Source organism: Parambassis ranga, chromosome 24, assembly GCF_900634625.1.
Source record: "Parambassis ranga chromosome 24, fParRan2.1, whole genome shotgun sequence".
Lineage (NCBI taxonomy): Eukaryota > Metazoa > Chordata > Actinopteri > Ambassidae > Parambassis > Parambassis ranga.
In genome coordinates, this window is record NC_041043.1 from 10,391,006 (window position 1) to 10,405,218 (window position 14,213).

General features: G+C 40.6%; 1 protein-coding gene across 1 annotated transcript; it reads right to left on the reverse strand.

Moving 5' to 3' along the window:
• Positions 1-1,142: 1,142 nt before the first annotated feature.
• Positions 1,143-10,819, reverse strand: LOC114429103 (jun dimerization protein 2-like). The gene is made up of 5 exons (XM_028397951.1): positions 10,672-10,819; positions 9,599-9,651; positions 2,810-3,027; positions 2,472-2,576; positions 1,143-2,173 (listed from the first exon to the last, which is right to left on the reverse strand). The coding sequence occupies exons 3-5, from the start codon at positions 3,002-3,004 to the stop codon at positions 1,982-1,984; spliced, it is 492 nt and encodes a 163-aa protein (XP_028253752.1). The 5' UTR covers positions 3,005-3,027; positions 9,599-9,651; positions 10,672-10,819; the 3' UTR covers positions 1,143-1,981.
• Between the last annotated feature and the right edge of the window lie 3,394 nt (positions 10,820-14,213).

The following is a 14,213-nucleotide window of genomic DNA, read 5'->3' on the forward strand; positions in this document are numbered from 1 at the left end:
AGACATTTTTTTTTTCCAAGAGTTTAAATCGAGGCAACTGGACTCAAGGATTGTTTTTTTTAGACGTTTCGCCACTCCCCTAAGTGGCTTCTTCAGTTCTGCTACTTTTCTGGTTGGGAATCTGAGTTTTATGTGTTCAGGACCTCTGTAGGTGGATCTTGCAGGAGCTCACATGACTAAGATCACTATAGTTGGTTAATGGTTAGTTAAGGACCAGAAACTGTGTCTGGGCCATGTGCAGGACTAGTTGACGGCCCATCGTTAGAGTTTGAATGTGAGTGAAGTCTGCTAGGAAAAAACAATGCTTGCATTTTATAGTGACCGTGAGACCTTAATTTCTGAGTGATAATATAATTTTGAGACTGGCTTACCAAAATGATGTAGTTCATAACAGTTTCCACTAGATGGAGCTGTTTACTGTAAGGAGGCAGGTGTGATCGAAGGATTATTACTGTTGAATGTCTTTAATCACTTTACACTTTGTTCCTGTTTCATTTAAAGCTTATTCATGCAAGTTTTGGGAGGACCCCTTATGTATTCACCAGTCCAGGAGGATCACCTTTAAACAGAAGATCTTACAGTGGTATGTTTTTTTCCCCCTCTTGACAGTATTTTGTTGTCATCTAAAATAAATATTCTGTTATTCAGAAAGTTTGTCCAGCGTATGCCACTATATAATACCATTGAAAACGTTGCCATAAAGTGTTCTTGAATGTACAAAATAAGGTATGAGGAAAGGTCATAATTCTGTTTCATAATTATCAGGGACTTTCTGTAGTGTGTTTAAAAGACATTAATAATAAAGAAATATACATAATGGGAGGCTGAGGAAAAATGGAGTAAAATGTAGTAAAGTTAAAATGTTCTCCTGCTGAGCCCCGGAAAAGTAACAGTAATTTGAGACTGTAGAAAAATAAAGCATGAATGACCTTTTTTATAGTTGTGTAAATGAAAGTAATGCCCTGACTGTGGTAATATGCCTCGCTGAAGAAAACATGATTGCACAACTTTTATCATTTCATAGCCAAATACAAGGATTCATTTCACTAGAGCAAATATATAATGTTAAATACCCGAGGGAGCAAAACAGAAACTTGATACAAACCACTTGCTCTTTCTTGTAGTTAGAAAATAAAATTTAATCTATTCAGGGTATCAGAGTTCATACATAGATACAGGTGCAGAACAGACACTGAAATACTGCTCAGCTGAAGAGATTTCTGCTTGTTTTCACAGCTGTTTGACAGCACAACATGACAGACGGGAAAGACTAAAAAAAGACAAATCACATCAAGTGATTAACAAGCTTTTCATATATGTTTATGTATACAAAGCAGTATAAAACAAGTACAATAATGGACAAGTCCAAAAATAAGGGTGTAAACATTTTGTGTATATGTGCTTTTCATGACGCCAGCGTCACCACAAATCGGATCAACCGGTAACTGCCATCGTCGAGGCAGGGTATAGAAATAAACATAAAAAAACACAACTCTACTCCATCTGCTGTATTTGTATTGAGTATGGTATCCTAAAAAAACTCTACTCTCCTTTATATTTCGGCTAGCATACATAAGAAAACCGCAGAACACTAAGCCTTTGTGGGCCTCTACTCAGGGCTTTTGTATCAGAGCACCATATTGATATTAGTGTGTTTCCTCAGCGCTTAGTCCAGTCATACTCACTGTTTCCATTGGTCCCTTTTCTGAAGAGATGGTTGAAGTAGCAACTAGGCACAGCAGGTGTCAACAACAACGCTTAATGTGGAGATGAAACTGAGCATTTCCAGTCTTCCAATGGACAGAGCCAGCTCATGTAGCAGTGCTGAGGAAGCCCCAAAACCTCAGATCTTTGGGCAGTCTCCAAAAGTCTCCAGCTTGGAGCTCAAGTGCTTGTTTATACATGTATTGCCATCAATGTTTTCATCTAAATGGCAGCCATGGTGGTGCTTCGGGGGTGTTGTGTCCCTGGATTTCTGGTTTCACTTGGCCTCAGTGGAAAGCTGCTCCAGCAGCGGGTTGGCCTCGCTCTCGGGTGTTTTGACACTGTCGGTCCTTACGATGCAGGTGGGCCGGTGGCGATTGAGCATCACCATTAGCTGCTGTCTCTCCAGACGGAGTTCCTCGATTTGCGCCTTCAGCTCCGAGTTCACCATTTCTAGACGCTCTGACTCCTGCATAGATAGGTTGAACTATTAGAGGCTATGTATGCAGACCCGATGCAAATGATCTATCTTGACCTGATGTATTGACTTTCTTTTATACAGCCAGAACACTTCTGTGTGTAAAGATGTGTATGGGTGGGCTGTGATGTTTCCAGGGAAGGGCACATCAAGCTACAGTATATTCATTAAGTTCAACTTGAGCTAAATGGCTTTCATGTTAATCAGCTGTTCAGGTCTAGTCTGTCCTACACCCTTTGACTGCTCTGTTCTTTATTCATCAGTGTTCAGTGCTGACTTGTGAACTCACCCTTTGAAGGAAGTCAGTCCGTTCCTTCTTTTTGTTTCGGCATCGTGCTGCTGCTACTTTGTTTTTCTCTCGTCTTCGTTTCCTCCTTTCTTCATCCTCATCCATCTATACACACAAGAAATATATATTTAAAAGCAGAAAATGACTGTCTATTCATTTAATCCTTACTGATCTAGTAACTTCATTTTTCTATGCCAGGCTACTTCAGTTGGCCTGACACTTGAAATCTGATCAATTCTGTTGAAAATGAAAACATGACATGTTCTTATGAAGCTCTAAACATCTTGAAGCCAAGCCTTCACACACACCTTTTCCTTTACTCTTGTTTATTTCCTCACCTCTGTTTTGATGGCCAGTGGCCTCTTTCCTAGCCTTCCCAGGAAGTGCAGCGGGGACAGCATGGTCCCAAGCTGGCGGAAGTCGGCTAGCTTTAGTTGATCAGTGAGTGTGGTGGCCGAGATGCCCGCCAGCGGGCCTAGGCTGGGCAGGGAGCCCGCTGCTAGCGAAGGGTCAGGTATCTGTCCTGGCATCATGTCCGACCCGGCCACCGCCGCCGCTGTAGACAGAAAAAAGACAAGTAGGAGGAACAATTAGGATGAGATTGTTAAGCCTAACAATAAAAGATTTCACACTTCAAAGTGTACACACTTCTTGTAAATACTTAACATTAGCCTACAAAAGCCAATCAAATCACTAATAAAAATAATGGCAGTATAATTTAAAGATATTGAGTATTTCTCTACAACATAAGCTACATATATGTTTGCACTCGTCATTCCACCACAATTTCACCACATCCTCATTATGATGTTACAATATTACATTCCTCTTTAAAAAGACAATTTACTGTCTTCTGTTCGTGTCATGAAATATCTCTGTAAATATGGGTTGCTGTTTCCAAGAATGCATTCAAAAGCTGACAGCTTTGACAGCTGTGTTATCTTCTTAGTCAGCAGCAGGAAAAAAAAACCAAAACAAACTTTACTCTGTCAGCAGCTACACGGTCATCTCTGTAGCTTCACATGCAAAGGCAAGCCATGAAGGCCTTCATTGTGATCACATAAGAGGGGACTACTTTCTACACGTATGCTTCTGATAATTCACCTAGTGGTTTTGGTCTCAAGTGCGCATTTGTTTTTGTTTTTTTAGTGATGAGAATTCAAAGGATATCAAAACCATTCGTGTCAAGAGAAAGCGGGTAACACTCATGCATTCCATCGCCACCCTCTTTGAACAATTTGAGGGCTTGGAGGGTTTGACCACAGCACTTTTAATGTAATCAGGGAGGAATGAAGGACAGAGAAAGAGGAAAAAAAACAGAAGTAGTGCAGGCATAAAGGAAGTGGCTGAAGAATTAAGACGTCTCTCTAATTACTGTAAGACCATGAGTTGGAAAACTTCTGATGGCCAAATAAAAAACAAATGTTTCAGATGAGAGCAGTGTAACATGAGCTGACATGAGCTGCCCTGCCCACCCATCCCTACAATCTCTGCGGAGACTGAGACCACTGAAAAGACGAAAGGCTGCTTCTCTTGTAATATAGATAGTTAAAACTTAATAGAGGCTAGCTGCTGTTTTTTGTGCTGATGAAAACTAATACTTAGAGTAGAAACGGAATCATTTGGATTCTGCATGCCTGATACAACTTAACATCTGATACTTCAATAACTTTGGCACTCTGCCAGCAGACTGGTTCACCTGAAGCTATGCAGAGTTTTTAAAGAAGGCAGTTGATATCCATGTCACTTTGACATTAATAGCTTATTTCAACATTTGCCTCCTGAGCATTCAGCTGCAGCTGAACCTCTACAGGTTGGGCACAAACTGAACAAAGCCCCCCTCATATAGAACCAACAAAGACGAGTATTGTGCATAGCTGCAAAAAAAAAAAAAAACAGCTGACTTTGCTGGTGGGTGACTAGCTCAGAGGCCAACTGTATTGAAAGTTATACCAAGTTTTTCTTTCTCTACGTCTTTTTTTTTTTTTTTTTTTTTATCTGGCTGAAAGACTTTCTCTATTACAAAGCCCATAGAGGTAATGAAAAAAGCAGTTATGTAACACTATTCTAATGTACTCCACCCTGCTTATGGGCTGGTCCCAAAGTGTCTTTTACAGTTGGGCTAGAGGTTACTGTCATGCATGGCGGGAACCAAATTAGCTCACTTTGAACATAAGCGCATCAATACTGACACCAACAGAGTTAGTTCAGTGTTAGATGGTTTTACTGTCTCATCTGCATTATTACTCATTAGTTCAACCACCAGCAGTACTTAGGCACCAATATGGTGCAAAGTCAAATTATGAACAGTTCATTCCATTGCATATTTGGTACACTATATTTAAATGTTGCCTGCTACACATGCACAGTCAAAAGTCTCTCCGTTTATCTCCATATTCTTCCTGACTTGTTCTCTATCACCTTCAGTCTGCATTATTTTTTTCACTCCAAGGACAAGCTGGTGTGTGGAGGCAGTGTCTCATGAGGCATTTTATTACTAAAATTCTGACAGCCCCTCCCTTTCTCCCACTGTATGTATACACCCATTTACACTGCACTTGGCAGCAGCCTGTTGTTTTTGCTGGAGAGGAAAGGAACAAGACAGCCCTGGTAAAAATCTCTCTTAGACAAAATTTCTTCTCTCTGAAACTCCCAGGAGAGGTGTGTGATGTAGAAGGTGTGGAGGCCCTGCAATTCTGCAGAGAGACTGTCTAAGAACAAGCAATACAGACAGTATTGTGTAGATTGTGACTCAAATGTTACTGTAAATGCACATCTGTATTTTACTGAATTAATTCAGGAATCGGGCCACCACAAGTAAAAGATCCTGACATAAAAGCTGCTCTGTGTTTTTCGAAAACATTGTCCATTCCTGTTCAATAACTGCAGTGGAATTTAAAAGATGCAATCCAAACAGGCGAGAACAGCCAGAGGAACTGAAACGCCTATTAGGAATGACTGAGCAATTCATTCTCAGAGCCAAAATGGAGTCCAATATCCAAGCTGGCCAGACACTCCAGATCGGTTTAGAGACTCACATGAGGCTCCAACCTGGACAAACACAATTTTTCAAAGGAAACTGACACCGAGAAAAATATGTCAATTCAGGAATAATATTAATTTATGTCTATTAGACCCTCTCATGTACAATGCAGTGTAACTGAACCCTGCTCTGCTCAGACAGTTTGCAAGGAAAGCCCCCATTCCCTTGTATGGCTTGTTGAAACATGTAGGTGCAGGCAGCTTTCACCACACACACACACACAAACCTTTAAGTATATAAACATGCATAAACCTCATATTTGACTGCATGACATCAGATAACACAAATCAAAATCTGACAGAGGTAGTTTTGCCTGCGGCTCCCCAAACAAAGCTGAAATAATGCATGAAGTCAGATGCCTATCAATTATGTGACATAAAAGTGACTAACCTACCATTCTAGACAATTTAGTACAGTTGTAAACTACAACACATAACAGGCTCATAGCCTGTCTCACTTAAACATGACTTTTAAGTTGAGTGGAACGTTTGTTGGGTTTAATTTGTTCCGTCTCCCTCAGCCTGCCACACACACAAGTCTGAAAAATCCCCCTTGCAAATTCAACACCCATTCAAGCCTTGAGACACCCTAAAGAAGTCTCATATTTACAACACAGGGAGAGTTTGCTGATACATGTCTTGCAAAATGTAATTATACCCAAAAACATGAGTCAAAGTGAATTTTACATTTTTCAAAAATGGGTGTTTTTTTTTTCTGTCAGCAGCAGCAGCTTGCAACTAAGGATTAGTGGTCAGCGTTTGATGATGCAACGCTGTTACTGTGCTTTTGCAGTCAAGCAGAAAAGCCAGTACCACAGCTTTTAGGCCCACACTAGCCCCAAACAAAGATACCTACACAGCCCAGCAGTAGTGTGGGTACCACTTTCAGGGGCTTACCAGAAAGAGACGAGCTGAAGCCAGGGGTGGGGAGCGGAAATGTCATGTATTAGTTATGAAATATGGGATCATACTCAAGGAGGGTTCTGGCATTGGCCCAAAACTAACCTTACTGCACGTGGGCTGTGGTTAACTGGAGGAGTGTGTGAAGAGAGGTGCATGTGAGGAGTCCCTGTGTGTAAAGGTGCAGGCAATGTGTTCTTATTTATGGACATTTTGCTGGTTTCGTTGCTCACATGCTCTATCTGTCTTCAGCTTGACAAAATGTGACCATTTCCTGAGTGCAATTAGTAGTGCTGAGGAATTCAGTTCCTTACCAATAGCCAGCAGCACAACTGGAGGCCCTATTATCCTCATTCCTTATAGAGACAGTGAAAGAGAAGGGTGGGGGGTTAGAGGGGTTTTCAAGGCTACTCATTACCTGTAAATACTGTGGCTTTTTTAAAGGGTGCACACCGACCTCTACCGGAAACTTGAGTCCAAAGTGTTTGCTAATTCTTAAGATCAATTCTTGTGCCACACACTGCTCAACTTTAAATTACTGTACCATGCCATTATGCCAAGAGACAAGCACCCTTTCCAGGATACCTGACCACTGTTGAGCATACTTTATTAAAAGACTAATTTTGGATTAATACGGCATTGTAAGGGCCACACACGAGCATCTTGCAAAACCCCTGCAAACAGCTTCTACTTCTCCAACTCTGCACTGAAAATGAGCAATGAGCACAGAGGCTGTGGCCAAGGCACACTCTCAATCTCCAGCCAAGGTCTCAGCGATCATCATTACCGTCTGCACTCAGTCAGGCTGTGTGTTGAGTTACAGCCTTTCGCAATCCTCTGAGGAAACCAGGGAATTTGGCACCAACTTTCCTTGAGGACAGGACAGTCCAAATATACAGTATCAACATTCTTCCAACCCCTAATTATATTTTCATTGGAGGGACAAGACAACATACAGGCACGAAAAGGGCGCAGACACAGTAACAATGGCTGCCGTTCAGATTATGTTGGTGTAGTCTCTGGCCATTAAACTCAAAAGTGATGATGCATGAGAGTGGAAGTGAGTATCATAACAGAAAATAGGATCTCTTTTCATTTCGGCTTTCACTTCTTGTTTAGATGTTGTTATGAGATAAACATCTCCCGCAGATAGAGGGAACCTGGTGGAGTTGGCTTAATTTTCCCAAAGCAGTTAAACTTTGCAGTATGATCTCCGATGATGCGACCCTGAGCTGCAGCAGTAATGAGCAAACCTTAATCAACCCCCACAGTTTGGACAGAAAGCTGGAGTGCAGTCAGTGCATGAGGAGGTTATCTTTTGTTCACAATGAAATCACACAAGAGGGAGGAAAGTTTAGACTTCGGCCTAAGAATGAAAAATGTTTCAGAGTTTTTCAGCCCAAACACTAAGCACCTGCAGATATGCACAAAGCACGAAGACTGTGGCTGCCTTCATTCAAACATTACTATGTGATCGTTGGCTGGGTTCCTGCTTGGCCTGCTTCATGCCATTCAAACAGTCACACATCTATATTCTGCATCTGGGTGGTCTTAGTTGAATTATTATAATGTTACTATTTTTCTCTTGTGTTGTAAGTCAAAATTAGACTCTGCATGGCAGAGCTTTGGCTTGGCTCAGACATGGATTATATAAATCAAACTACAGACAAAAGCCTTTTCAAATGTTTGGAGTTCACATCTATGACAAATCAAAGGCAAGATATGTGCAATCCTTGAGAACAAGATGTTAGCCAACAGAGTCCAGAAAATTATATTTAATGCTGGCTGTTTAAGCAATCGCTGCCATTACGTAACATGTGGTTGTCACTTTAATGCCGCTTCATACTTTGTCCTCTGACATTTCCTCATCTGCCCCATGTCAAGCAGACACTTGTACAGCTCAGACACTGGAGAGATTAAACAGGGCCCCAGTGTCAGTGATGTACTGTGTGTTTAGTTCTTTTGTTGCTCTCTTAAACGTCACTGTTTAGGTCAAAATTTAGTAATGTTAAGCAAACAGTGTGGATTCAGTTCCAAAAGAAATTCAGGAAATCTGGAAATCATAACTACAAAAAGCCACTTTTCAGGAAAAACACAGATTTAAATACCTCTTGTCTCAGTTACACCTATGGACATTTGGGTGTTTGCTTCCAAAGTGAGTGTCTAGTCTGTATTAACAGGGTTTTTTACAAACCATGTGAAAAGGCTTATGGGGACTACAATGTGATACTGATAATGTGATACCCACAGCAGTGAATAGCTGCTCCCCCAGCATTAGTATTAGTACTATGGAGCCTAGTTGTTGCATAGTTGGCTTGCTTGCCTGCAATGCGTCTGCTGTCTATTCAGTGTACTAGGGGTGCAGCTTGGCAATTCAAGCTCTGCAGAGACGCACTGGAAGGCATTTCTACTTAAAATAAACCCTGTGCGCCCACGTCCAGCCTCTCAGCCCTGTCGGCCCTGTGCTTCATGTCGGCTCGCCAGCCCTTCCCCATTAATCCACTGCAGCGTTCCACTTATGTGGAAACCATCCTACGGATGTGCCCGGGCAGGCACGGGGGCATTTAAACCCTCTGTAACACACGCTCATTCACGTAGATACAAACACAGGCACAAAGGAAATGTATATAAAGAGCACAAAAATAGTTTCCTCTGCAAGGCATATATCTGAATGAGCATGCACTGCACCAGCTGAACAGCGGTATGTAGGAAAATGCTGAACCTATGAACTTGCAAACAACAAACCCACACACCCAATCCACCCGTACCAGTCAAGTTTCCCATTCCATGATTGGCCTTTAACTTTCAGATCAACCACAGCAGATAAGCTAGCCTTGATAGAATTACTGTGAATCTTGTGAAATGTCAAGGAAAAACCAAACAATATATATGCAGTGATCAAAAACCGGTAGTATGCATATTTACATGTGAATGCACACATTTCTCCTCATTCAATATCCATATACATACACAGCATGTGTGCTGTGTATGGGCCAAAGCAAAGGTTACAAATCCAATCTGAGCACACATTCTTGGCTTTACTCACATCATGCTGCCAAAGAAACTTCACAGTTCATTTACATCATTCATGTCAAAAGTCACTAACTAAAAGGAAAGTTTTTTATCTTTATAGAAACATCTCTGTCTGACTAAACCTTAACCTGGTTTAAATAGATAATACTTACTCAGAGAAAACTTGTCAGTCGTCTTCTGTCAATGATGCACCTGTGTTTGGACGCTGTAGAGAGTTAATAACATGTTAATCACTATAATTAGTGTAAATGTCAGTGTATTCATAGAGCTGGAATGACATTAAATGCTAATAATAATAATAATAATAATAATAATAATAATAATAATAATAATAACATCTGTGGGGTTAAAACAAATATAAAACAAGACACACCTGTGGACCTGCAGATTTTTTGCAGTTTTTCATTAGCATCATTTGATCTTTAATTAGTATCTAATCAAATATAATTAAGTTCAAGTTAAGTAATGCTTATTTGTATTTTTTTTACAAAAATCTGGCTCTCTATCACATCTGCATGCAAAATGTTGACTTTCATGTTGGACAAATGAAGCTAGCAGATATCAATGTCACAACAACCTGGCTAATTGTGATGACTTCACAACTATAGCATCATAGTCCGTAACTGACATGTTTTGTAGCACGAAGTGCTAAAAAAAATAAAATAAAATGCCATAAACTTCTCTGTAGTTCTGTGTGCAGCAAACTAGCTTAGCTACCTACTCTGGAACCCACAATGTGTGGGGTTACATAACTGCCTTCACTAAGCTAACCGACACTTGAGTTTAGCAACACCAAAAGGAAGAGATGAAAATAACCTCCTGACACAGGCTGCTGTGTCATTTAGCTAACGGCTCTGTAAATAACGAGCTGTAAAGCGACAGTTGCTACAACAATTGTAACAACATCGTACTTAACGTGTGTGGCTGACACACACACACACACACACACACACACGGGAGGACTTCTGCAGGGAAAACTTTACAACTATTAAAATCTGCGCGTAAACACATCTTCATATGTCGGCGTTAACGGACACACTGAACTCATACACAACATTCCGCATGTGTGTGTATATATATAAATATATTAGTCAAAATGTCTACACCGTGGGTGAGGAGGGGGGGAAAGTGTGAAAAATGTATGCAAATTATTGGTGAAGCCTGTACCAACACTTTAGCTAGCATAAAAACAAAGAGCTCGACGGTTCACAGACAAAAGACTGACCTGCTGTGCGTCCAGAAAAATCCGCAGTGATAACAGGGACGGTGTGGGGAGTCAGGAGTCGGATGTAGGTTTTGGGACTAAGTGAGGTCGTTGCATCAGCCCGTTTATAAGTACGCTGTGGAAGGCTGTGTGAGGGCTGTGGAATGCGGAACTGCTGGCCCAGACGTAAGCATGGATGAAAATAATGTAAGAGGAGGGGCCCAAACACACACACACACACATGCATGCACTCACGGAGCTTTGTTGGCTCCACCCATAGCAACCAAAAAAACACACAACAGACTGCAGGACAGGAAAGTTTCAGCCCGGGATAGATAGAGAGGTGAATACACGCCTACAACTATAAACCTCCCAATAAACACAATCATGACTGCAAAACTTAGCTGCAGGTGTTTTATTGTTTCACACAAGCCAGTGTGCCAACAATAACATACATTAATCCAAGTGGGAAGTTATTTATAACTCATAATAAAATATTGAATGGAAGTCAGAGGTTTTACAAAGTATTGGTGCGAGAAGTTTGAATACATGGATACAGGAAGGCCCAAAGAAAGGAAAGGGAAACTCTGACAATGTGATAAATATTGTGCCGATTCTCAAGAGAAATACGTTAAGTAGGGAAAAATGCAAGTATGTCCCAGAAGAGAAGCAGCATTTCACAAAATGTGCAACCAAAATTCAAGTTTAAATCAATTTTCTGAATTAAAGTTATCATTATATTAACCAGAACAAGCAAGTGTTCAGTATTTAAAACTGGGGTGATTGTTGAAGCTTAAAATATGTCAACTAGCTATTTACAATAATGATCCCTTGCAGCCTACAAGCATCAAACACATAGCTCCTCTTCAGAATGGTTTAATAAGACTGGTTGTTATCTTTAGGGACTGTGTCTTCAGTTTGCTGTTTTCAAAGTAGAGCACATCCCTCTGAGCTCTGTTAGGATTTTGGAGAAGTATTTGAGGTCAGGACGAGGTGCACGCGTCATATTTTTTATACATGTCTGGAGGGGTTATTCAGCACTTCCTGTCTAATCTGTCTTTTTTTACTGTTAAGCTGGTAGGACAGTGCTGCTGTAGTTGTTCATTCTTCAAATGAAAAATATCTTATAATTAATTTTCCATTCAGTTCCCTAAAGTCATTTGTCCCTCAAACTTTTGTCACATTTTTTTAGTCTGAAAGGGGCACCCAGCATCACCCAGCATCACCCGAGCATTGCTGAGCTGAGAACTTACAGTTTCAGCTGGCAGATGGAGTTTAATGTCTCAGTTATGCCGTAAATCCCACAGGATATTAGCACATGTAGCGTTAGCTGCTGTGAAAGCCTATTTCATTTTCCTTAATCACTCTTTAATTAAATAAATCACAGTTACCAAAACATACAGTTCTAATAGTGGTTCCAGAAAGTTCCAGAAAGTCCAGTCTCAGTGGTCCTTCCCCCATGCTTCCCTCTAGTGTGAGTAATTGTAACTACATCGGACCACTCTTTGAAAAGCACAACAGGGACGATATGTCCCTGGAATGCTCTTTTGCTATCTTGGGTGGTTAAATGCACTGTTTATTTATTGGTGATTTATCCTAACAAATAGATCAAATCAGCACTAAAGTCATATCTGAAGGATGTCAATTTACTGGTAGTTTTAAGTCCTCAAATTGCACATATATATATTTTAATGCTGCAAGCAATCAAGGCAACCATCCTCCATTGTGCCTTTTATTGTCATGTCAGGTTTGGTCATTGTCTGATTGTTATCCAAGCCTCAGTATGATTTTACAAGATGCCGGCTCAACTGTTCCACACAGAACAAGTGGCTGAGTTATTAGAGGCTCACCAAAATACCCTACTCTGTTCCTTTTTTAGATTCTAATTTGGTTCTGCTGTGATTTATGTCTCGCTTTTAAAGGGAGGTCGGGGCCCAACCATGCGTCAAAGACACTCTTATCATAGATGACAAATTTTAGAGGAGGTAATAAAGCAGAACTGAAGACCAAGACAGACAGATTTCATAAAACAGGAGGACATTGGAAGTTTAAAAAAAAGCCAGCTTCCCCCTTTGCAGGTGTAGACTTTCAGCCGAGTTCCTCTGTGCATGTAGGCACTGTGACTGTCTGTCACTCAGTATAGAAGCATTCATGGTGCTGACACTTTCAGCCATGAAGAGGGAAGACTCCCTGCTAAGAACAATAAGCTATAGTCATGATGACACTTCTGATATGCAGACTAAAATCATGTTACTGTGATCAGCCGAAGAGAAGGTTGACAAGTTGTTTCTTTTTGCTTTAGAAAAGCAAGTTGTGAAAAAGCAGCAATGCACAGACACCGGAAACATTCTGGTGAACCACAATGGGACAGTATTTCAGACAAACGTGCAAGATGTTCAGACGTAAATTATGCCATGACTTTAATGTTTGTTCTGACTGTTGACATATGGAACTGTTATTAGAAACACTTCCTGTTGAAGCGACATTATCATAACACAACCCCTGTAGAACCAGTCCTGCATGCTCCCTCAGAACCAAGTAAATAACCGTTTGCATATACGTAGCTGCAGCTCTCAGCGTGGCCAGACTTTTTCTGATCCTTTTTTCAGTACTTTTCTTACTTGTTCTGGATTCTGAAGTGAGACACAGTGTGTCTTTCTTTATATTTCTTCATTGTTAGAGAGTGGTCCATGCCATAGTTCAGTCAGGATGAGATCTAATCATGCCACTATATAATGTTTCCCGGTGTAATGTCCCATAAGGTTCAACTATGCCAGTGTCCACTTTAAGATGCTACAGCTTATAGTGGCTGTATGAAAAGTAAGTAAGATGTGTCAGTACAGCATACAGTTGTACTGATACTCTTGTGTGCAGCTGACAAAATGATGAATGGAGACTGAATGCTGATTGTGGTTGTGGAGCTTTTGCAGAGTTCTTACCTTTTTTGTGTTTCTTTTGTGTTTTTGGACACTTTTTGGGACTTAACCAGCAGCATTGTGGTTTAGTCAATCAAACTTTATCTTCTATGCTAAAGTGATATGCTGTAATATTATCCAAAATCAAATCTTAGGGAAATACCCAGTCAACCAGACACCTCCAGACACCAACCTGACTCATCACCCACCACACTGCAGACACTATATACTTTAACTTTATTTTTACCCATGCCCTATTTAATATCCTTCCTTCCCTTTTTTTCAATTCTTTCCTAATAATCTCAGACAATAGAATCAAAACATCTTCATTTTTACGTGCAGGCGTAAGTCAGTTTATTTAAAACTGCATGACAAAGGTCCTGTGTTTTGCCACTTCGGGTATTAAATTTGGAAATTTTATGTTACTACAAACAAATATTTCCCATTTTCTACCAACAATGGAGCAAATGGAAATTCTTCTTTTGTCACTATCCACCATGCATTAAACATACAAGTCTCCCACAGACTCCATTTACAGAAATCAAATCAATTACTTAGTGCACCAACTGCTGCATGTTGGCACTGACTTCAAGCTATTGTGGGCTGTCATGCCAGCACTCTTCTTCCCCTGCTGATCCTGTTTCCATC

Bases quoted from the DNA above. Each gene is read 5' to 3' on its own strand.
- LOC114429103 (XM_028397951.1), bottom strand. From the start codon at position 3,004: ATGATGCCAGGACAGATACCTGACCCTTCGCTAGCAGCGGGCTCCCTG. The intron at 2,577-2,809 runs GTGAGGAAATAA...TTGTGTGTATAG, and splicing joins CACTGGCCATCAAAACAGAG to ATGGATGAGGATGAAGAAAG. The intron at 2,174-2,471 runs GTGAGTTCACAA...CTATCTATGCAG, and splicing joins GGACTGACTTCCTTCAAAGG to GAGTCAGAGCGTCTAGAAAT.